The sequence below is a fragment of the Eubalaena glacialis genome, chromosome 3 (genome assembly GCF_028564815.1).
Source record: "Eubalaena glacialis isolate mEubGla1 chromosome 3, mEubGla1.1.hap2.+ XY, whole genome shotgun sequence".
In the NCBI taxonomy this organism is placed as follows: Eukaryota; Metazoa; Chordata; class Mammalia; order Artiodactyla; family Balaenidae; genus Eubalaena; species Eubalaena glacialis.
The window spans coordinates 33,391,350-33,416,065 of NC_083718.1; the positions used below are offsets into that span (position 1 = coordinate 33,391,350).

Genomic DNA, 24,716 nt, shown 5'->3' on the forward strand with positions numbered 1-24,716 from the left:
CAGAGGGGCTTGTGGGGACACCACGGGACGATGTGGGGAGGGTGGTAAGGGGGAGGGGGGAGAGGATCAACCTGCTGAATCCCAGCTGTGACTCCTGCCCTTGCACTCCCACCTCCTTTTTGCCTGGTGTTCAGCGGGGGTGACGGTGATGTAACAGGTGTGGAGTGCCAGCCACGTGCTGGGCGCCAAGCAAAACAGCCAGGGTGAGTGTATGCGTCATCCGTGTCTGGGAAGGAAGGCCACCAAAAGAAGAGAGTCTGGTGGAAAGACTTGAAAGAGGGAAGGGAGGCACCTTGCTGGCTGGGGGCGGGGAAGACAGGATAAAAGTCTGCTGAGCAAGGATTAGAGACAGAAGGCCCAGGCCGGCGCTGGGAAGGGATGTCCCTTGTTCTTCCCTACTCTGCTTCTCCCAAAGCTTGTAAATGTCCCAGACATGAGCCAGCCCAGGCCCCGCTACGTGGTAGACAGAGCTACCTACTCCCTCACCCTCTTCGATGATGAGTTTGAGAAGAAGGATCGGACATACCCACTGGGAGAAAAACTTCGCAGTGCCTTCAGGTAATGTGGCCCAGAGGCCAGACTCCTCTCTCTTCTACTCCCCACCAAAACCTTCCTGTACCAGGGCATGACTCCAGTACCAGTGTCCCTAAGACAGGACGCGGGGAAGCCTCGGGGAGGTGAGATTCTGAACCCTGAATTTGAGATCCTACACCTCATCTCTACTGAGACCCCCAAGGAGGATGGGGAGTGGGAGCAAGGACCATCCACAGGCTCAGAAGGGCTGTAAACCATCCCCAACCCCCTGCATGAGGTCTCGCCATATTCTCAGTCCACTCAAGTCTCTCCTGGGATCTTCAGGGAGCTGGAGAAGGGCATGCTACCATATGGGGGTGGGGAGCTGCAGAGCCTTTACTGCTCCTGTACCTTCTCCTGTCCTTTCCTTATCAAGAAAAATCTGAAGCCTCCCCAACCCCCATGCACTTTGTCCTCTTTCCCTCCTGGATGCTCCTTCCTTCTCCTGGTCCAGACAATGCCCAAAGACAGCCCCTAAATTCCTGGGCTCTCCGAAAGGGTACCTACCAGGATGTGATCTCACCAGCCCCTGGGCTCTTTCCTCTCTCAGATCCCTGGAACTGTGCTGGCGGGTAGTGAAACCACGCCTATGAGGAGGGGGCTCCGCACGGTGATCTATACCCACACTCCAGGAGCCTGAGGCTACGAGCTTTATCTTCCCCCTTCCCAGACGTCTGGCAGACCTCCCTCAGGCTTCACCGGGGTCTGGTTTGCTCTTCCTCACTCCCCTGGGGAAACAGCTGATTCAGTTACCTGAATTGAGGTCACTGGCAATGGCTGAAGTAGAGATGCAGGTGGAACTGGTTCAGACTGGGGGAATCACCCACTTGAGTCTTCACTAAAAGCCCCAGCCCAACCCTACCTCTCCTGGGAGGCTCCATCTCTGCCCGGTTACAGTCAAGACCTTGGGTGCCAGCATCCAGGCACCATAGCCACAGCTGTGTCCCTCAGGCAGGTGGGCTCTGCCAGTCTTTGTGCCCAAAGAGTTTAAGTTTGGGTTGTTACTGTACTGGAGGGATGAGGGTATCTGCTGTTGTCCTAAAAGATTAGGATGATGGATACCATAAAGTGATACAGGGAGCTAATAATTCCCATGTGGCTGGCAGGAGAGCCTTGAACAGTACCTGGCACACAGAAGGTGCTCCAGTAAATATTTGTTTAATGAATGAAAGAATGAATGTCTAGAAAACTAATCTCTCTGTCCACTTCCCGCCTGGCTTCTGGAACCTCTGTATGGGTGTTTGGCATCTGTTCCCAGTTCTTCTCTCAGGCTTCAGTTTGCTTTGCTCAATATATGACAGGCTTGCAAGTAAGGCTGGGCATGTACAAGCCCTCGAGTGGGTTGTTTTTCTTCCCCAGCCAGCTCTCCATTCACGAGTCCAGTTTTCCCTGCCACAAACAAACATGAGAGAGTTCCTGCAGGCCTGATTCTCTCTTAGGACAAGCCTTTAGAGATACTTTAAGCTATTTACTACCAGTCCAACTCCCCATCCACCATCCCAGGGATGCAAGAGGCACTACCCACCACAGAGGAGACCAGGGAGTCAGATGGTGATGGTGATGGTGATTCTGTTCCTTGAAGTGCTGGTTGGGACAGAAAATCTACCCAGACTTTACAGGGTACAAAGCATTGTCTGTGCTGATTTCAGTTTTGGGTGACATCCAGGGGACCCAGTGTCAGGGAAACTATTGTTGAGCAACAGCAAAGAGCAGGAATTGGTGCTGGGCAGGAAAGGAGGCCTAATCAGAGAGGGCCGGTGAGTCACCAGATGGGCCCTGAGTATTTGAGTTCCCTCAGCTGGGAGAAGAAAAGCAAATGCCTCCCACCCCCTTCTAGTCATCAATCCACCAGCTGTCACCCTTGAGATTGAAGGCCCTTGTTTTTACCACTCCTGAGTTTCTAATGAAAGGACCTCAAGGTGTTCAGCAAACAGGGGAGGGATCAACTCTCCCCACCCTGCGTTAACCAACAGTTTCCCCATTCTTCCCTCTCCTGATGAATTAACAGGGGAAAGAACTCCAGCACTGGAGTCATCACACACAAAGGATGGTAGGTCAGCAGAGGTGCACCCTGCAAGGACAGTGGAGCCTTCCTTTGGGGGGGAAGTTCCAAGAAATATGGCAGCAGCCCCCACTCAGACTGAGTTCCAATTCAGGCCCATTCTTTCACTTATTCATTCATTCATTTCTTCAACAGATATTTACTAAGCACCCCAGTGTAATGCATGAAGTATACAAAGCTGAACAAGAGAGCCAGACTTCTCTCCATGTTGGGTTTACTGTGTAGTGGGAGAGATAGATGAAAAGCAAGAAATTACAACACAAGGTACACACAATGCTGCAGGAGCCCAGAAGAGGGTGCCCGGGCCTGTGTTCAGTCAGACCAGAGAAAGGCCATCTGAGGTGGAGGCTGGACTTGACACCTCAGCAGGCTCAGCCACCACAAAATCCATGTCTTTAAGCCAAGTCTTATAGACTTCCCAGGTGAGCGGTCAGCAATCAGAAGACCTCCAGCTAGTGCCCAGGGCATGGTGATGGCTCTCAAGAGAAAGCCCTGCCGCATAGTGTGGGTGCTCACTGAATTTTGCATGAATGAGTGAACGAATGGATGAATGACCAAGAACAGGACATTATAATCTATTCCCAACTCAGAGTGTCCAAGCTGTGCAGTGCTGACTGGAAACCTGCCCTCTTCCCCTCCAGATGTTCCTCGGCCAAGATCAAAACCACACTGTTCAGGCTGCTCCCTGTGCTCTCTTGGCTCCCCAAGTACAAGATCAAAGATTACATCATCCCTGACCTTCTTGGCGGCATCAGCGGTGGATCCATCCAGGTCCCACAAGGTGAGGGGATCCCCTCAGCCAAGCCTATTTCTCTCCCCACCCCATCCTCTGTGACCCCCATAACCCAACCATGCCCCTGGGACGTTCACTGTCTCGGTCTTCTGCAGGCATGGCGTTTGCTCTGCTGGCCAACCTTCCTGCAGTCAACGGCCTCTACTCCTCCTTCTTCCCCCTCCTGACCTACTTCTTCCTGGGGGGTATCCACCAGATGGTGCCAGGTAAGGCCTCTCGCCTCTCAGCGGGCAGGTGACCTGGACCACGAGGATGGGCGGTGGGTGGCAAAGGGGGTTGGGGTGATTTCCCATCTGCATTCTCCTCTAGCTGGTGCTGCTTGGTCCTGGAGGGACCATCACTGTGAGTGTCAGTCCCAGGTCTTCTGTGACCTTGGAGAAGCCGCTTAGCTTCCGTGAACTCAGTTAGCATGACCTGTGAGGTCTCCCTCCCTGGAATGTGGGGAAGACTTTGTGGAACAAGATAATGCCATAAAGTGCTGAACAGATGTGGGAGATTACCATCTAACTCCCAGACTGGTCCCAGCAGACCACTTCAGGGACATATGGAGTTCTCTGGTGCTAAGTGAGGTGGAGAAAAAGGGCCTGATCACAAGGCCTGTTTCTGGCGCAGGCTCTGCTTATATTTCCAAGCCCATTTCCTCATGTGTCCAATAAAATAATATTAACAGTTGGGGTGAAAGCACATTGAAGAGTTGTAGATCATGGTTAGATGTGAACGGTTACTGTTATGCTGGAGAGGAGCCTTGGAGGCATGGGGCCCAGGAAGCATTCCTGGGCCCCTTTCTGGTTTCCACGGGTGTGGTCCAAACCTCTGACTTTTGCTGGCTGGGTGGGGCACCACAGGTACATTTGCCGTTATCAGCATCCTGGTGGGTAACATCTGTCTGCAGCTGGCCCCAGAGTCGAAATTCCGGGTCTTCAACAATGCCACCAATGAGAGCCATGTGGACACAGTGGCCATGGAGACCGAGAGGCTGCACGTGTCGGCAACGCTAGCCTGCCTGACTGCCATCATCCAGGTGAGGGGGGCGGCCTCCATCTCTGCCGGGGCCCCACCTCAGAAAGGCACCAGCCCACCCTGCCCCTGCCTCAGAGTCGCAGTTTTGACATTAAAGCTGACTTAGGGCTCTACATCCTCCCTCTTCCCCACTTCAAGGCTACAAATGACATTGAAAATTCAGAGTCTCTCTCCTTACCTGTCTCCAGCAGGTGCATAAGACCAGCATCTACACCTAATAAAACTGTGCTGAGCTAATGACTGTCTAAAGGACTTCTGGCCTCTCTCCACTACCCTTTCCAGTGCCCAGCTCTCTGCCAGCACAGTCTTCCAGTTTCTCTAACATCGCTTATCCCCCTCCTTGGAGCTTCTTCTGCTCCAAGCCACAGCATCACCTGCATGACATAAATTGCATTTCCACCACATGCAAAGGACTCTGCTAGGTTTTATGAAGGCAAACGCAGCAGGACAGAATGTAAGAGCAGGAAGCAACCTTAGAGGTTTCATTCATTGATTCATTCAGTTAATGTTTTTTGGTTGTTTCACTGTGCCAGGAACTGGGCTAGGCTCTGGGGATAAAACATAAGTAAGAAAGAGGCCCAGTTCTCAAGGAGCTCACAGCCCAGCAGAGGAAGTAGCCATATCAACAGATAAATGTATAGGCAGTGAGATCAGCAGCATAATGGAGCTATGTACAAATAGCTTCAGGAACACCAAAGAGAAAGTCAGGGAAGGCCTCTCCTCAAAGAGAGGAGGTGACATTTGACCTCAGTCTAAAAGGATGAGTAGAAGTTGACCAGTAACCAAATGAACAAAGCATGGAAGGGACAGTCCAGGCAGGGGAAACAGCACCCCCAAGGCACTGAGGCCTAAGAGAGTGTGAACTGACCAGGGGATGGCAAGACAAGGAGTTTGGTATGGCCAGAGGGCAGGGGGCCTTTGGGGAATGGACCAGAGAAGAGGCTAGAAAGGTAGGCAGGGGCCAGACAATGAAGTCTGAAGTCCGTCCCCAAGCAGTGGCTTTGGGTCTGATTGGCAGTCGGTCTGGACCACTCAGACTATGGAGAAGATGACGGATGGGAGGTAGATGAGAATCAAGGCAGGGGACCTGTTGGGAGACTATGTAGAGGCCCAGGCAAGAGTGATAAGGACCTAGACCAGGGTGGCGGCCAAGGAGATGAGGGGGTAGACTTGCGGAACATTTTGCCAGGAACAAAATGAACAGGGCTTGGTGATAGATTGGAGATGGGAGGTGAGGGATGATGGCTCCCAAGTTTTTGGTTGGCCAACTGGGTGGGCAGGGGTGTCGATTACTGAGAGAGGAAACACTGGTGAGTACCAGGTTCATTTTACAGACGAGGAAACTGGAGCCAACAAGGTGAAGTGTCAGAGGCCTGTGCCCTGAGGGACTAAAGGTCTGCTGGCAGGAGAGGGCGAGACAAGGTCATGATGGACTCATTTCCCTAGAGCTGCTGCTATCCCAGGGCTGCACGGAACTCCAGCCCTGGGTTTGAGCCAGGCAGGTGTGGGAGCTGCTGACCCACCTTGGTCTCCCCCCACCACCCCTCTCCTCTCAGATGGGCCTGGGCTTCGTGCAGTTCGGTTTTGTGGCCATCTACCTCTCTGAGTCCTTCATCCGGGGCTTCATGACAGCCGCTGGCCTGCAGATCCTGATCTCCGTGCTCAAGTACATCTTTGGACTGACCATCCCCTCCTACACAGGCCCAGGGTCCATCGTCTTTGTGAGTCTAGGAACGCACCCCTGGGAACAGAGAGGGGCTTGAGCAGACACATGAGCCAAGTTCACTGTCTTAAGAAGTTCAGAGAGGATTCCAAGAAGTTCCCGCTTTGGGAGGGAGTGTCAAACACGTGACCTTGAGGGCTTGCTGAGGTTCTCTGTGGTTAAACCCTGCAGAAAAGCAGAGGTACACTCTCCATCAGTTCCCCGTTCCAGTGCCTCAACCCCTCCCTGCCTGGGAAGTCCTTCCTTATGTCTAATCTCCATCCCTCCTCCTTTAGCTTGAACTCTTTCTAGAGAAAGAGGAAGGGAATCTGCCTTCCCATCCCAGCATGAGCTCCAGACATGCCCTCTGGGAGAGGGTGGTGGAAAGTGGGATCCTGGGCAGGATCTGGATTCTGCTTTGGTGCCTCCGCGAGAGCTGATGACATCCCTTCACTGGCTCAGATGCTGGGTGGGAGTGGTATGGGAGGAAGGGGTGGGAGCCCACGAGCATGATGCTCTCTCCCACAGACCTTCATTGACATTTGCAAAAACCTTCCCCACACCAACGTCGCCTCGCTCCTCTTCGCCCTCATCAGCAGCGTGTTCCTGGTGCTGGTGAAGGAGCTCAACACCCGCTTCATGCACAAGATCCGCTTCCCCATCCCTACAGAAATGATTGTGGTAAGGACCTTGCCCAGGGGTGGAGGGCTGGGGCCCAGGCAAGAAAGGCTGTGAAAAAAAGAATCCAGCTCCAGTCAGAGCCAAGGGAGCCCCTCTACCCACCCTGCCCCCTGCCCACTGTGAGCCAGCAGGACAGAAGTCAGGGGTGAATCCACTCCTTCCCCCTGTATATGGCTCCCACTCTTCCTGATCCTCAGGTTGCCCCCCCTCAAGGAGGCAGGGGAGTGGGATCTGGGGTCCCCAAAGAAAAGGGAAGGCTTGGGAGGGACCCCTGCCCTGGCCCCAACTTAGAGCCAATCCCAATTCTCCACTTTGGGGTTTGCAGGTAGTGGTGGCAACAGCTATCTCTGGGGGCTGCAAGATGCCCAAAAAGTATCACATGCAGATCGTGGGAGAGATCCAACGAGGGTGAGTCCAGGTGGCTGGGAAGCCTGGCCCCACACCCACTGCACCCCCCCAGGTTCAGAGTCAGAGATGAAATGAACTCTATGAAAGTACATTATAAACTCTGTGACACTGACCAGCTATGAATTATTACTATTACTAATTATGGAGACGAGCCACACAATGCTGGCTGTTTCCTGACGGTTAGTCATGAAACACTCCCCGCGAAAGTCTCATTTGATGGATGCTGTTAAAGCAAAGCCGCTCTGATCAGCCCTTCTCTGGTTCTTTGCCTTGCTCTAATACATTGGCTCTTTTATCCACGTGGAAAGGAAGCCGTTAGGACTAACAAAATTCACTGAGCGTCTACTCTGTGCCAGGCACCACACTGGGCCCTGGGAGGGGAGGGGAGGTGCTTATGCTGCAGAGCTGGAGCAGGCAATGGAGAAAAGGCCCCACAGCACTGGGGGCTGCGGATATGCGGACGAGTGCGCATGAAGAGTCCAGAATCTGGATGTGAACAAATAAGGCCCTACCGCTTACTAGCCCTGTGACCTCAGGCAAGTTATGTTCTCTAAGCCTTGGATTTTTGCTTTGTCAAGGGGAGTAATGGTAGCGGCCCTGCAGCATGGTACTGAGGATTCAAACTGAAAGGGGTAATTCATGTAAAGGCCCTGGCACAGAGTGGGGCCCAGCCGGTCCCTGTGGGTTGATGAAGATCGCAGTGCCCTCCCTCTCCTCACACCCTTGGGCCCTGCCTCTTTTCTGGCTCCTTGGCAGGTTCCCCACTCCCGTGTTGCCTGTGGTTTCACAGTGGCAGGACATGATTGGCACAGCCTTCTCCCTGGCCATTGTGGGCTACGTCATCAACTTGGCTGTGGGCCGGACCCTGGCCAGCAAGCACGGCTATGACGTGGATTCTAACCAGGTAGGTCCGGCCACCCCCAGCAGGGCTGAGCAGGACGGGCCAGGGCCCACAGAGGCCTGGCAAGAGATGTTTTGGGGCTCTGGGCTTAGGTGAGGAAGGCTGCCTGCTAGTGGGGAGGGGGAACTCTAACACCAAAAGGCTGACTTCTACTTGATTGGGAGTATGTGGCTTTATAGCAGTAGGGTCACTCTCAAGTTCAAGATCCAGCTTGCAAGGACAACTGTGTTTGGTCTGTACCCTGCACCCCACCCCCAGCTTCCAATCCTGTGCCTACAGGAGATGATCGCCCTGGGCTGCAGCAACTTCTTCGGCTCCTTCTTTAAAATCCATGTCATTTGCTGTGCTCTCTCTGTCACTCTGGCTGTGGATGGAGCTGGAGGAAAATCCCAGGTGAGCGCTGGACCAGGGGAGTGTGGGAGGGATGGGGGAGAAGCAGAACAATTGCCCCGGAGAAGCCAGGCCAGCTGCTTCTCCAACCTTCCTCTCCCCACCTGAGCCTCCAGTTGACCAAAGGCATCTATTGGAAACAAAACAAGAGCGAGAATTTCACACCTATGCCCTGTTTCCAAACTGTTTCTCTGAATAGATGTCAAGCCTGTGCGTCTCCCTGGTGGTGATGATCACGATGTTGGTCCTGGGGTCCTATCTCTACCCTCTCCCCAAGGTAAGAGCACAGCACGAGAGCACAGGCCAGCGAGAGACTCCAGTAAGAGGAGGCCCTAAGAGCTGTGTGGCACTTTACAGATTACAAAGTGCCATCATTGTCACACTTTGTCCTAGTCACAACCTGTGAAGTAGTAACGCAGGTTTTACTCTCCCCATTGTACGGGTGAGGGAAACTGAGGCTGAGAGGGTCTAGGTGATCTGCTTGTGGTGACAAGGCTCACAAGTGCAGGGCTGGTCACAAACTCCAGCCTTCTGACTTCAGAGTCCACGCCCAAGTCAGTGTTTACAAGTCAGTGTGGGCACCTGGCTAGGAGGGCTCTAGGCACGGGCCGTGTGGGGATGAGGGAAAAGGGGAAGGGCAAAGATGGGACCAGGGGCTCTATGACTGACTCTAGCACCTGCACTCCTACCCTAAGATTGAATGCAAAGATTTGGGGTCTCTGCCAGCAGAGATGTTCTAGAACTGCAACTCTGTCCTGCCAGGTTTCAGGGTCAGGTGTTTGCAGGAAGGGCAGGAAAAAGTGGACACCCCAGGTGACAAGGAACAATGTTCTGCTTCCCCAGGCTGTGCTAGGAGCCCTGATTGCTGTCAACCTCAAGAACTCCCTCAAGCAACTCGCCGACCCCTACTACCTGTGGAGGAAGAGCAAGCTGGACTGTGTAGGTATTGGGCGGCCTCTGGGTACCCATTGTGCCCTTGCCGCCTCCTCCAACCCCACAGCCCTGTCATTTCTTCTGTCAGTGATCCCTCTGGTCGGCTGCTTGCTGATTAGCATAACCGAGTGCTAACAGCTCAGGTTTTGGAGTGAGACATCTTATGTTCAAATCCTAACTCAGCTGTTCACTGGCTTTATGACCAAGGGCGAGTCCCTTAACCTCTCTGAGACTTGGCTTTCTCATCTGTGAAATGGGTATCTTATACTCTCTACCCCCCCACCTCAGGATGCTTATGAAATGAGATAATACGAGTAAGGAGCACATTGTCGAATTGTATCTTGTGTTCAATAAAATTTAGCTATTATTATTTTTATGATTTATAGTTCCAAAGAAAGCTAAATGAAATCATTTTAAAAAACAAAAAAACCTAGAACATAAAGCCAGCAGACCAGGATCTTGAGCAGGTTACCAGACTTCTCTGGAGTTCTGTTTCCTCATCTGTAATGAGGGTGATGGTCATGGCTGCGTCACACACTGGCTCTGAGGATTAAATGAGATCATAATGGGAAAGCACCATGTAACCATAAAACAATCAGCAAACATGACTTATTGTTTTGATTAGTCACATTCCCAACGCATCTTCCACTGGGCAGTTGAAATGAGGCTACCATATATTGACGACACTGCCTCATCCCCACTTAAGCCCCACCATAAGCTGTGAGAAAGGATTTACTAACCTTCTTTCAAGATGATGAAACCAAGCCTCAGAGAGGTTTAGTAACACATCAAAGGGCACAGAAGTAGTAAGTGGTAGAGTCAGGACCGGAACCCCAAATCTTAGACTCCAAACCTCTGGACTGTACTGTCTCCTAGGGGAGAAGGTACACTTGCACAGTATGAGAAGGAAATCCTTAAAGCCAGAGAAGTGAGTGGTCCATCTGGGGTCCCCCAGGGAGTGAGGGATGAGGATAGGGAGAAAAATGATGTCCCAGTTCCCACCCCGAGAGATCTGCTTTTATCACATCCCAACAATCCCCCCCACTATGACAATAGTTCCTGATATTTACATAGTGCTTTGGGTTCCCATCTGATCTTCACAATTCTCTACAAGAGTGTGGGCAGATTTATTTCCTTCAGAGGAACATGGGGGACTCTAAAACACCACAGGAGGCAACTGTTAAAACTGCATCCAATCCTGCCCCCCAACGCACACAACCAGGCCCCGGGCTATCAGATCAGGAAATGTAGCTGAGCACGTGTCGGGCACGCAGCTTACTATCAGATGGAGGAATGGAACTCAGGTTTACTGAGCACTCACTGGGCCTCCATCACTAGGCTAGGACCTTATCTTCCGTAACTCTAATCCTTTCATGAAGCTGGTATTATTATTCCTCCTTTGTGAATTAGGCAACTAAGGATCACACAGCTAGTAAGTAGGAGAATGAAATTTGGAACCCAGGCATATCTGACCCAAGACTCATACTCTTCTCACTGAGCCATCCTGACTGCCTGTGTATGCTGGGGTTGTCTATTAACAACCAGACAAGATCAGGGAGCCACACTCAATCTAAGGGAAATGGGCAAGTGTAACCAAAGCTCAGTTACATAAAACAGTGCAAAAATGCCGTGAAAAGGGAAGTGTGGGTCTGAGGTTGTGCTCGCAGAGAATGACCTTGGCTGATCCAGGAAGACTTCCCCAAAGGGGCAGTTTTCTCCCCAGGCCTGCTTTGACGTCTCTCTCTTCACAGTGCATCTGGGTGGTGAGCTTCCTCTCTGCCTTCTTCCTGAGCCTGCCGTATGGTGTGGCAGTGGGTGTCGCCTTCTCCATCCTGGTTGTGATCTTCCAGACCCAGTTGTAAGTAACAGCCCCTCCCCCCAAGGCACAGCAGTGGGGCCCCAGGCCAGTCTGCCAAGGGCTCCCATGTGAGGCCTGGCCCAGCCCACTGCGTACTGTCACCTTCTGGGCCTGGCACTGGAGGGGCTACCAGGCCCAAGGAGACCCTGGCCCAGCCAGGACTTTCGGCACAGGCTGGGCTGCCTGACTTCCCATATCCTGAAAACCCAGGGGAAGCCATCACAGTCTTGGAGGGCTGGGGGACCAGAGTAAGTAGGAGTCAAGCAAGTGGGTGAGACTCAGTGTCCTTTCAAGGGTGCTACTGGACTCCAGACCAAATGGAACCCCACCCCAAGGGAACAGCAAGCCAGAGGACAGCTACGTCCTTGCTATAAAAACATTAAGTGGGCTTCCCTGGTGGCGCAGTGGTTAAGAATCTGCCTGCCAATGCAGGGGACACGGGTTCGAGCCCTGGTCCGGGAAGATCCCACGGCTGTGCTCTAGAGCTCTCGAGCCACAACTACTGAGCCCATGTGCCACAACTACTGAAGCCCGCGCACCTAGAGCCCATGCTCCGCAACAAGAGAAGCCACCTTAATGAGAGGCCTGCGCACTGCAACGAAGAGTAGCCCCCGCTGGCCACAAATAAAAAGAAAGCCCGTGCGCAGCAACGAAGACCCCATGCAGCCACAAATTAATTTATTTATTTATTTATTTATTTATTTTAAAAAAAAAATTAAGTGAAACAGACCAGGGGGTCCAGGCCAGGGCAGGAAGGATGCTGAATATCCGGGAAACCCTGTCTTCTCTTCTTGAGAACTCAGAACCAGGAAGTGGTGACTTTAGGGCCATTTAAGCATGTCACCTTGCTTACTCCCCACCCTTTCTCCTCCCTGAGCCCCAGCCTGGGAGCTATGTCAAGGAGCTACCTGTCAACCCTCTAATTATAGCCCAGACACAGGCCATCAGGCATATGTCTCCAGTGCAGAAAGACAAACACAAAAACCCCAGGGTGAGGAAGGGACCCTCTCCTGGCCTGCCTCTGCCCAACCCCCAGCCCCAGTGTCCCTCCAGGCCCATCCGCTAATAGCATTCTCTTATGTTTTTCTTTTCCTTCTTCATCCAGTCGAAATGGCTATACTTTGGCCCAAGTCATGGACACTGACATTTATGTGAATCCCAAGACCTATAATAGGGTGGGTAATCCAAGCTTGTGACCTCCCTCTTTTGCCCTACCCCCACCCCAAATAAAAGGGTTTTAAAAAAAAAAAAAAAAGCCAATAATGATATTGCTGCTAACTGAGCTGAGTCTTCCTGTCACAGGTCCAGGAAATCCAAGGGATAAAGATCATCACTTACTGCTCCCCACTCTACTTTGCCAACTCGGAAATCTTCAGGCAAAAGGTCACTGCCAAGGTAAGGCTCAGTCCTCTGGTGACCAGAGGGGCTGGACAGAGCGTGCCTGGATGATGCAAGAAAAGGAACTGGGAGCTGAGAGCAGGCCACTTCCAAAGAGGGTAGAGGGTAAGACTGCTCTCCGTTCTCTCCCTACAGACAGGTGTGGACCCCCAGAAAGTATTGCTGGCCAAGCAAAAATACCTCAAGAGGCAGGAGAAGGGGAGAACGGTGCCCATGCAACAGAGGAAGTCCCTATTTATGAAAACCAAGGTGAACTGAAGCTAGAAACAGCCCATGCCATCTCCCCTGCCCTCTCTGATCTTGTTACCTGGTACCCCACCTCCCAGTACCCTTGAAGTCAAAGACATCTAGTCTCTGTGGCCACTGCCTGGTGGGTATTGCCTGGTGGACATCTTCTCCTTAGATGAGGAGCTGTCAGCTCTTAGGGTAACCACTGAACTCCCACGGCCCGTCCTCATTTTCTGGCTAAGATAGGATATGCCCATGGACTTATGAGCAACCCCATACGGGGAGCAGCAGTGAATTTCCTGGGGTACCCAGCCAACCTAGATCTAGCAAGGTGGATGTAGGTGTGGGAGTTCTGTGGAGAAGAAGGCAGACATGGATAAATGCAAAAAAGGAGCTCAATTGTTTCCAAAGGGCCTTTCTCTCAGAGCAGAGTGGGCTGAGGCTTCAGTGCCTCTCTTGGAAGGGTTGTGGGAGACCAAACGTGTAGGCCCTACCTAAGGAAGGGGCTTTGGGAGATGCCGGTCCTATGGGCTTTTGGGGGCTTATATTCACCACCACCAGGTTCAGTTACCTCCACCTGCACGCTCCTTGCCCCAGCTTCAGCCACAGCAAAGTCTGACTGAGTGTGATGATCCCTGACTCTGCCCTCCTACTCCCGCCCTCCAGACTGTCTCCCTGCAGGAGCTTCAGCAGGACTTTGAGAATGGCTCCCCAACTGACCCCAACAACAACCAGACGCCTGCTAATGGCGCCAGCGTGTCCTACATCACCTTCAGCCCTGACAGCTCCACAGCTGCCAGCTGTGAGCCCCCGGCCTCTGCTGAGCCCAGTGACATCCTGGCCAGCGTCCCACCCTTTGTCACCTTCCACACCCTCATCTTCGACATGAGTGGGGTCAGCTTTGTGGACTTGATGGGCATCAAAGCCCTGGCCAAGGTGAGGCCCTCAGGTGGAGGGAGTGCCAGCCCACCCCCCAACCCTAACCATCACCCCTGCCCTCCTACACTCCCTTTCCTTGGAGCCCTCATTTCAACCAACTGGGCGAGATAGCTCACCAAGGAACCTAACAGCTCCTAAGATCCCTTTTTCCCAGATGCTACCAGGACAGAATGCTCTCTGCAGAGCAGGCCCAGACAGCACAAGGCAACGCCTGCCTGGGGAGGGATACCAAAGCCAGGCCCCGCTGGTCCACCCTGTCCTAGCACCCCTCTGTAACAGAGTCCACCCCAAGTTCCCTCTCAGGCTGCCAGGAACCCACCCCAGGGTCCTCTGAGTAGAGTTCAGCTTGGCCCTGGTTCGTGGTCTGCCGTTCCTTCCCACACTCACCCAGACACTCTAGCGTCAGCCGGTTCTGGCCAACAGAGGAAAGAAGACATAATATCAGTGCCCCACATCCTTAGACCAAACACACAGCTCACAGGATACCTTGAATAAATGTATCCATCTGATAACTTTTCAGCGGCCACTTCCGATGACAAGGAGTCAGTAAACCTCAGAGGCTGGCCCAGAGAGAAGCAGCCCAGAGAAACCGAGGGGTACAGAGAGCACATAGACTGATGGCATCATCAGCCAGGTGCACAGAAGGCTCCATCCCCAGCCCTGGGCTCAACCTGCTTCCCTAGCCTGGACCTGGCATGAAGCTGGGCAAAGCAGTAGCCTCTCTGGGCCTCGGTCCTCCCCTGCAGTTTCTGCCTGAAGCCACGAAGTCAGGAAAGAGGTGGAGTCCAGGACTCTAAGCTACTGAAAGAAAAGATCTGGCCCCATAAGAAGGGGTCGTGGGGACTTTAAGTGGCTGCCTCATTGGCAAAGTCCCATGTCCACCCACTTTCCAGAGAAGCAGTCAGCCAGCACTCCAGGGAGAAGTGGTGTGCTTTGCTGCTATTTTTATCTTTGGCTGCCAGGGCTCTCGGGGCTGCTTATTTGTTTGGCTTCCCCTCTGATGTGCGTTTTGTGAATCAGTTTTCAGGCCCACTCAGAACATTCCTTTCCTTTTGTCTCCCTACCCAACACCCTCCCAACTCCTCTAGCTGAGCTCCACCTATGGGAGGATCGGTGTGAAGGTCTTCTTGGTGAACATTCATGGTAAGAGAAGGAGGACGTTTAGGCGACTGGAAGGCTGGCAAGGGGCTGGGGTGGGAATAGGTGGGTGGGATGCTGAATAGTGAGTGGGGTAGAAATGAGAACAGCCAAATGTTCCCCTAAACTACTGGCTGCTCATAAGCGTTTGGGGCACAAGTTAGAAGAGACTACAGCCGGGTTAGATAACATCCTAGGGGTCTCAATTAGAGAGTGGGGGGATCATGGAGTTAAGAAATGACAGGTAGGATTCTAATTTGCCCACCACTAATTTGCCACGTATCTTTGGCCAAGTCACTTCATCTGTCTAGGGATCGATTGCCACCTACATAAAATGAGGCCGACTAGATAAATTTGGGAATCTTCTCCAAATCCAAAAGTCTATGAATAAGCACAAAGCATAGATATACCATAACTATCCAGGGAAGACACAGATACACAGTTTTATATGCACACAGTCTCCAGGGCCCACATACACAGCCCCAAACCATGTCCACACCGCAGTGGACTTTCACGTCATCAGCATGTGTGCAGAGTGCAGGGACACGGACACACAGCAAGAGCGCACAGACACACAGGAGAAAGGGAAGGGGCACATACTTGCACACCGCGTTTCCCGCGGAGGGTCAGCAACTTCCAGCAGGCCTAGCCAGCTTCGGCGCTGGCCTGAGCACAGCCCAGGCTCTGTGCAGGCTCCGTTCAGGAAGAGAGTCTGCACTGGCAGTGACCTGCTCTGCGTGTGCTCCAGAGTTAGAATCAGAGGCTCCCGCCGACCCTCACTAGACACTCCTCAGGAAATCATGTCCAGGATTGGGTAGGAATAAGGGCTCTTCCACACACTGGACATTGTAGGAAAGGTCTGGGTAAACAATAGGAAGGACGGACCCTCAAGGGACAGAATGGGCAGACGTTTTAGCCTTTCCCACTCGAATCACCACGAAGTACCAACTCCCTGAATCAATCTGCTTCCTTCTGCCCTGGGGTGAATGTTCAGCATCCTCAAGCTCATGTTGCCCTCTGCTGTCCAGAAATGATACTGCAAAGCCAATGTGAAGGCCCTAGGACATAGCAAGAGCACAACCCTCAGGCCTCTCTCTCCATCTCCTTCAGGCCCTCTCACCATTTTCCCCCAACCCCAACTCCTGTCCACGGCGGTGTTACCTTTTGAAGGTGATCTTTCCCTCCTTCCAGCCCAGGTGTACAATGACATTAACCATGGTGGCGTCTTCGAAGATGGGTGTCTAGAGCGCAACCACGTCTTTCCCAGCATACACGACGCAGTCCTGTTTGCCCAGGCAAAGGCCAGGGAAGTGGCCCCAGGACGCAACTTCCAAGGGGTAAGGTCCCTGCACCTGAGGAATCCTAGGCCCTGGGTCACTGAAGTAGCAGGACGGTTTGGGTTCCAACACCAATTCTGTCAATTAACTTTTCTGAATCTCAGTTTTCTTATCTGGGGAATGGGTACTCTAAGGTAACATTATCTACCATGGGATTTTTCTTTTGTTTTGGTTTTAAGATTAACTGATAATTGTATCTTTTATGTCACTTGAACGAGTTTTGTATATTACAAAATCCTTATTAATATCAATTTCCAGATCACACAAACACCCAAAGCATAGCAGGTTATGCCTGGTATTCTGGCATTGCTCACCCCTGCTATTCCTTCACTCTTTCTACAAGAGGCTTTGGGAAAGGGAGGGGAGTAAGCCTGCCTGTTTTAATTTAGCAGAGCTTGGAGATTTCAGGCTGGTGATGGATGAAGAGTGTGGATCAGAGTTTTGTCTCAGCTTCTTGACATTTAATTTACTAGCTCAGTAAGTGGTATGCAAATGAGCTACAAATAACACTGTCTACAAATAACACTCCAGAAAGCTGGGGAGGCAGAAAAAGCCCATCCCCCTGGGGTCCCTGCCCAGGCATCCCCAGCCGACGCCACCTCCCAGGCTCCCCTGCCAGCTCAGCTTCTGCCCTTGGCCTCCCAAGACTCTGTGCCCCAGTCCATGAAACAGACCTCTTCTGCCCTCTGTGGGTCATAAGAAAGGCTTTTCTGGCCCTAGAGCAACCATTTGCTCTTTGCTTTAAGAGACTGATGAGGGTGAAGCCATCTGTTCTAAGCGCTGAAAGCCTGCCCAGGGAAACACGGGGCCTGGCGCCTGCCTACCACACAGAGGGAAACTGTGAGAGCAGCGGCCTTTCTAGCCTCACGCACCTTGTCACCAGAGCAAAGAGAGGGAGATTCCAGAAGAATCCTCATCATCCGTTATTGCACAAATAATGTCCAGTATTTACAGTTTATATATTCTTAAAAATGTATATTATATGTATTGTGTATTTAACTATTACAGAATATATTCATATCTATAAATGATACACACACACACCCTTTTCAACAGCATGGTGAGGTAGAGAGCCAGCAAAGTGAGTTTGATTATCCTACTTTTACAGATGAGGAAACAGATTCCCAGAGAAGGGAAATGAATTCGCAGGTCAGGCAGCTAGCCAGTCATCCTTGTAAGCTAGGTAAACCTTCCCTGCCTCTGAAATGCCCACCAAGGAAGCCCACCCTGATGTACACCTGTCTGCTGTGAAGAGGAAAGCCACAGCTATGCTGTATTTTGAGAGGCAAATGAGGGAGGTGAGGGAAAGGTCAAGAGGGCAAGTTATGCATCAGAACACATGGTGCCCCCCCCCACACCCCGGAGCCTGCCATTCGTGCCAGACCGTCATTCAGTCACTGCAGCTCATTTTTGCACTTGTTTCCCCCATCCAGGCTCCAGTGGACCCTGAGCTCTCTTTGTACGATTCGGAGGAGGACAGTCCCAGCTGCTGGGACTTAGAGCAGGTAAGCTGAAGGCTGGGGGTCAGGAGGAAAAGGAAGGAGACCTTCTCAAACCCAAAGTGTTGGCTGGGCTCTCCCATCTCCAAGCCAGAGCAGTCACCTTGAAGGCAACAATGTTTCTTTCTCATCTTTCTTTTAATAGGAGATCTTAATTCTTCTCACTCCCTGAAATGCGTCATGGGGGAAGGGAGAGTCACTGGACCAAGTCCTGGATAACTAATATCTGTTCTTAACTCTCCAACGCACCCGCTACTCAATCTTTGGCAAGCCACATAACACCACCAGGCCCCAGTGTTTATCATTGTAAAATAAGGGAAATATGGGGAATACCTTGTCCCATCTACCTAACAAGATTAGTGGGGGATGCTTTTGTTCTCTTGTTAATTCAACTGGTATTTATGGAGTGCCTACTACTTGCCTGACACTATCCCGGGGTGGGCACACAGCAGTGAACAAAACAAAGATCCCTGCCCTTAGAAAACTTACATTCTGGTAGGATCAGATGAATTCTAGGGATACATGAGGGATACAAATATTACTGCACGTGGATGGGCTTTAAGAGCTAAGAGCTATGCAGGTGTGAAGTCTTACTTCACATAGAGCCCTATGGTCCTGACATGAAAAGTAGCCCCACCCCAATGCCCTGAATTAAAAGAAACCAGATCACTAGGTTTAGAGAAATTTGGCTCTGGCTCTATAAGAAGTAACATCTCACTTTGTGCCTCTTCCCATTCTTTTTGGGTATGAGTTCCATGGTCCTCTAAACATGTCTCTGGGGGTGCTGAGGGCATGCAGGAGGCATTAGGAAAGAGAGCCGGGGCCACAAAGATTTGGCGGATGGATTTCTGGGTCCCCATGGAATCTCCAGCACATTCCAAAAACCTGGGTAGGACCAAAATAGCTTATCAGAGCAAGAAAGGACTTCAGAGATTGTCTGATCTCAACCCTCATTTTACCTAATGAAGAAAGTGGAACGAAAAAGGAGGGCAGGACCTGTGAAAGTCACACGGCACACCAGAGGTGATTCAAAATTAGATTTCAAGCATCTTCTCTTGTCACCTCTGTACCAGTTCACCTCTTAGGCTGACCCTGCCTCTCCCCGGTTCACATACACACGTGCACACACTCACACACACTTCCTCAAAATGCCTCTTTCTGGCCAGGGGTTCATAGGGTCACCTGGCGATTGCGACCGCTCTGAACCCAACAGGTCTGATGCTGTCTCTCCCCCTCCCACTTCCTCCCTGTGGCCCTGCAGGAGATGTTCGGCAGCATGTTTCATGCAGAGACCCTGACCGCCCTGTGAGGGCCCAGCCGGTTCCCGTGCTGCCTGCAGAGCACCTGGCACCTGGGACTCCCATGAAGGATGAGGTCATGGGATCATGATCATCTCCTGGGATCATGGAGAGCGGCGGGTAGAGGAGAACACCTCCACCAGGACTCCAGTACCTCTCCATCCTCCTCCTCCTCTCTCATTCCCCTCCCGGCATCTCTAGAGCAAGCCAATCTCAATGGCAGGGAGAGACACCTCTCCATCCTTCTGCTGACCCTCAGGGCCCCAGCCAGCAGCAAGCAAGCCTCCTGCTCACTCCACCGCTCCCACCCACAGCCTGCCTGTGGCAGCTGACAGGACCCCCAACCGCTGGACTTTGAGCCAGGAACAGAGAGGAAGCCGTGTGCTGACGTACAGTGCAAGCTTCGAAAGTGTCCTGGCGCCAGCATGGCTTGGTGTCAGATGGTGTCAAGCTGTCACAGGACACAGAGACAAACTTGCTTAGGACTCCGTGGCTTGCCCTCTCCAGCTGCCCAGAGTCTGTCTCTGGCAGCTCTGTGCCCCTGGGACCATGTGCTCCCACAACCCAGGTATCTCTGTCTTGGTGACTATGTCCCCTTCCTCCTCATCTCAAGGCTGCTGAGACCTCCACTACTATTTAGCACAACAGTCTCTAGCCTGGGGAGTGGCTACCAGAGCTACCTCCCCGGGGCAGCCCACCAAGGTAGCCACACCAGCCTCCTGAAACATTATCACTCCCCCGGCCCTCAAGGGCTGCTTCCTTCTACTTGAGACCAGGTAGGAACCCAAAAGGGACAGGGGGGTAGCTGGCAGAATCCTCTGGCAGCCCAGCAACAGATACTAGTTATTCTGCACAAAAGCTTTCCCTCTTTGTACTGGAGATGTGGAGGGGCAGGGGGCGCTAGTACCAATCCAGGGCAAACTGGTGGGACCTGGGCCCCGACAGTCTCCCTGACCTTAGCAATGCCTCCCCCACTTGGGAAATCTGCCTTGTCCTCTTCATTTGGCAAAGAGCCAATGATTTTAACTCTCCCTTATCAGCTTGGGGACTGAATCATTCAGCCAGGCAAGGGAGGACACCCCACCAAGGGCATATCCCAACTGGGTATCAAGCATGGAGAAGGGCTGATCCAGACTGGGTCTTCCTCCACAGGGATTCCTTAACAAACTCAGGACCTGAGGCCATCTCCTTCTAGGAGAGATGAGAAGAGGAGTTAAGTTCTCTCTATACATAAGAAGGTAGAGAAACCCCACTGTTGACTTGAAAATAAATAGGTTCCATGTGCAAGTGTTTGGGAAATTTTCCATGGAAGTGCACCAAAAACCTTTTGGCCTCTCCCCACTGATTCTCCCAAGTTCCTTCAATGAATGATCCCTGCCCAACAGGTTGGGCTGGCCCAGCCTGGAAAAATGTCCGAATTCCTAACCTCAGCCTGACCTGCACTGTGTGCCTGTGCATTGAGTGAGCTGGTCAGCTAGCAAGTCTTCGTAGAGTTAAAGGAGGGGGTGCTGGTGAAGAGCCAACAGATTCTTGGCCTACAAGCATTGCTTCTTTGTGAATTCATTATGCCATCTGGCTGCCAATGGAACTCAAAACTTGGAAGACAGAAGACAATGTTATCTGGGATTTACCGTGCCCAGCACCCGAAGTGCCAGATTTCGAGAGGACAAGAACCGTAGCCAATGAAAACTCACCCTCCCCTGCTCCACCTCCTGCAAAGTCCAGCTCAGGCCCAAGAGGTGTGGGAAGGTCACAGAGCCTCAGGACATCCCAAGTTAGAGGTGCCTTGTGAACCAAGTGTCTAGAAGCCTTGAGGACTTGATGAAGTGACTGTTAACCCCCAGGCCAGCCCCAGACCAAAAGGTGATTGCTGACTCACAGTGGCCTGGAGTTGGGAGCTCAAGGAGGGATCCTGAAACATGTCCAAGGGTGTAAGTACTCATAGAGACCACAGTGGATGTAAGATCGGAAACACCTGGGGTGGAGGGAGGCCTTGAAGAGAACTTCACTGTTAGAATACTTTGGAAAGAACATAAATTCACACAGACCACTCACTGGACATGACTGAGGCAAGAAAGGAAAGCAAGATAGTGAAATAATCCAGAATTTCAATACTTTTGAATGTTCTTAGTTATACTGACCTGCAATGATGTGGTTCCTGGAGAAGACCGGGACTCTTGAGATATTTGTGTAATTTATTTAATTTAAACGCCATTCTCCTTTTGTTCATTTTGCTAATAAAGTGGTTTTGAAATGTGAACAAATACATGTGTTCGGGTGGTTTTACAGAGAGGCAAAAGAAGTCACCTCCAGGAAGAGGTGGCTTGCTTTGCCCTGTCCTGGGGAAAAGAAACAGAAAGCTGAGACTTCTTGAATCTCCCAGCTGCTCTCCAGGTTCCGGTTTTCCACTCCTGAGAATGAATAAACTTCCACGATCCAGCTGAAGAGCAGCGATTGGGGCATGACACCTGGACTAAGGGATCCCCATACTCAGGACCAATTCCCAGAGCCAACTCTGATTTCTGTGGCTATCAGGGAAGTCAAACTTCCACCATCTCTTCTGTATATGTTTCACGCGCTAATTCTTCAGCATTCATGAGATGTCTGTTAAGGGCCAATCCCATCAATACTCAGCAAAGTTTTCAGAATCCTTGGTTTGGAGGAGCACACAATCTCCGACATTTCCCTCCCCTGTTTGTGAGACAATGCAAGGAGCAAAAGGCCAAAGGACTCAAGTGTCCAACGAGCTAGGCTGATTCTCAACTTTGTTTGCTAACTGTAGGAAATGGGAGGAAATAAGAGGAATCACAGAAAAAGAGCAAAGGCTTGAGGGAGACAGAAATAGAATGAAGTGGAAAGAGATGGAGGACTAGAGATAAGAAAGATCAGCGGGATAGATGCATGGAAACAAAGAGATCAGGAGAGCTAGAAAAGGGAGAAACAGGTGAAGGAGGAAGAGGATATATTGCAGGGGCAGAGAAGTCACTGAGTTCCAAAATGATAATTTATGTAAAATAAACTAATCTTGCTTTATCGCGCTATTCAACTGCCCTGCAAGATCTGAGTAAACTGGCAATTAGCATCCCTCCGCTTTGAATTTTATATATGTTTTTAATGATGCTATCTTAGCCTGAACCCCTCCCCCCGCCAAAGTAGAACATGAGACAAAAGCTTCCATACAGGTATTTGGGAGGTGATCCCAGCAAGCGGGAGTGAAAGGCAGGAGGAGTGAAACAGGGAGGGAGGGAAAGCCAACAAAAGAATGAGTTACTGAGGTAGCCCCTGTGGAGGGCAACTGGGGCTCCAACCTCCTGGGCCATCCTAGGAGCTCTGCAAAATGCGTCTCCAAACTGTCCTGGAGAAACATTTAACCATCATTCCCATCTTCTGTTGGTCAAGGGTGATCCCTTGGATATTAACTCTCCAACAATTATGGGTTGCATGGACGTGAGCACAGAGCAGTTCCCAAGGGGTCCCATGCTGTGGCATCAAGGAAGCCCCCTAGGACAGGAAGGAAGAGGTGTGCATTGCTCCAGGGACAGACCAGCAGGTAAGACTGCTCAGAACTGTTACCCCAAAAGAGGCTTCGTAGGAGAGTTTTGAGTGGCGTAAAAGTGGCATCTAAATCAGATGCACTTCTTTAACTTCTCTTTAAAACACGTTTTTACCTTTAGTTGTAAAACTACAACATGGCTTTAGCAGTCTTTGGGAGAGTAGTGTCAAAACTTCTATGTTAACTAGACTTATTGTGGTGATCATTTTACAATGTATACAAATATCAAATCATTATGTTGTACACCTGAAACTAATATAATGTTATATGTCAATTATATCTCAATTTTTAAAATTCTATAAGATGATCATCTCCCCATTCTACAATGGAATGGAGTATTTTAAGACTCTGCCTTCCTAAACGTAGTTTCTAATACAATTCCTTGTTAAGAAGAACCAGGGCCCCTCAGAGCAATGGCTGGTTCCAGGGCCAGGGTAGGGTAGGCACAAAATGAGTCTGAAACAACTTTTTATGCCAGAAGGCAAGGAATTGTTAAAAAAAAAAAAAAAGATGGAGGCATATCACAAGGACCAGATTCAAGCACCTTCTACTAACTGAATGCAGGGTAATTTGGGCACCAAAACAAACACAATGATGAATTTTAAACCAATAAAAACAAGAATTGATTCTATACCAATACTAGATAGATAGATAGATAGATAGATAGAAGATAATTGTAGAGGATTTGTAGTATTTTGTAACATCTGGAAGGTTTAGTCCCCACCTATAACATTTTTATGATACAGTTTTCTTATTCAAGGATATAATATTCCTTTCCATTTTAATCTCCTTTTGATAATCTAAATAGTGTCTTCTCATATAGACCTTACACATTTCTCAAGTATATTCCTAGTTATTTTTTACCTTTTTTATTGCCTTTTCCATTATAAACGGAATCTTTTCTTATATTTTCTAACTCATTGGTGATTGCATACACAAAGGCTATTGATTTTTGTATATTAATTCTGTACCCAGATTACCTACTGAATTCTCTTACAGTACTAATAGTTTTGTAGTAGTTTGGCAGTTGATTATTTCAAGTTTGCCAGCTATACATCCTATGTGTACAAATAATAAACATTATAAATTTATCTCCTTTTCAAATCTTTATACTGCTAATCTCTTTTTCTTGTTTACTTGTCTTGACTAGTACCTGCAAAAATAATATTAAATAATAGTGGTGATAGTAGACATCCTTTTCTTATCTCTGACTTCAATGCTAAAGTTTCTGCTTTTTTCTCATTAAACATGATTCTGGCTTTAGTACTGGAAAATGTATTTTATCATTTTAAGACTTTTGTCACAAAAGGATGTAGAACAATCAGCATCTGACATGACTGTGTGAGGAGCTACACTGATCAGCTCCCCAGTGAAACTGGTAACAATTTTTTTTAAATTTAAGCCTCTAGATATGGTCCTAAGGGCAAACAACATATGAAGAAATATCTATTCAAGAAATAGCTATTAGAAGAATATAGATATAAGATATTAGAAGAAAACACAGAGGTAAATTTTCATGACCTAGGATTTGGCAAAAAAAATTCTTAGATATGACACCAAATGCATGAGCAAGAAAAGAAAACACAGGTACATTGGACTCATCACAATTTAAAACTTTTGTGCTTCAAAGGACACCATCAAGAAAATAAAAAGACAACCCACAGAATGGGATAAAATATTTGCAAATCATACATCTGGTATCTAGAATATATAAAGAACCCTTGCAACTCAAAAATAAAAATACAAATAACCCAATTTTAAAATGGGCAAAATATCCAAATAGACTTTTCTCCAAGAAAGATATTCAAATAACCAATAAGCACATGTAAATATCATCAGCATCATTTGTCACCTGAGAAATGCAAATCAAAACCACAATGAGTTACACACATATGCACATTCTTTTTTTAATATTCTTTTCCATTATGGTTTATCCCAGGAGATTGAGTATAGTTCCCTGGGCTATACAGTAAGACCTTTTTGTTTATATGTGTGTATAACTGAGT

The 24,716-nt window shown here is 50.1% G+C and overlaps 1 protein-coding gene across 1 annotated transcript; it reads left to right on the forward strand.

The window, feature by feature from the left end:
* The first annotated feature begins 377 nt into the window (after nucleotides 1-377).
* Nucleotides 378-19,837, forward strand: SLC26A9 (solute carrier family 26 member 9). Its single transcript, XM_061185471.1, has 20 exons — nucleotides 378-558; nucleotides 3,277-3,416; nucleotides 3,524-3,634; nucleotides 4,274-4,449; nucleotides 6,005-6,169; nucleotides 6,679-6,831; nucleotides 7,157-7,239; nucleotides 7,996-8,143; nucleotides 8,420-8,533; nucleotides 8,730-8,807; nucleotides 9,374-9,469; nucleotides 11,215-11,321; nucleotides 12,427-12,496; nucleotides 12,624-12,716; nucleotides 12,855-12,968; nucleotides 13,614-13,883; nucleotides 14,975-15,029; nucleotides 16,215-16,360; nucleotides 17,794-17,865; nucleotides 19,121-19,837. Exons 1-20 carry the CDS (start codon nucleotides 434-436, stop codon nucleotides 19,166-19,168), a joined length of 2,364 nt encoding a protein of 787 aa, XP_061041454.1. The 5' UTR covers nucleotides 378-433; the 3' UTR covers nucleotides 19,169-19,837.
* The last annotated feature ends 4,879 nt before the right edge of the window (nucleotides 19,838-24,716 follow it).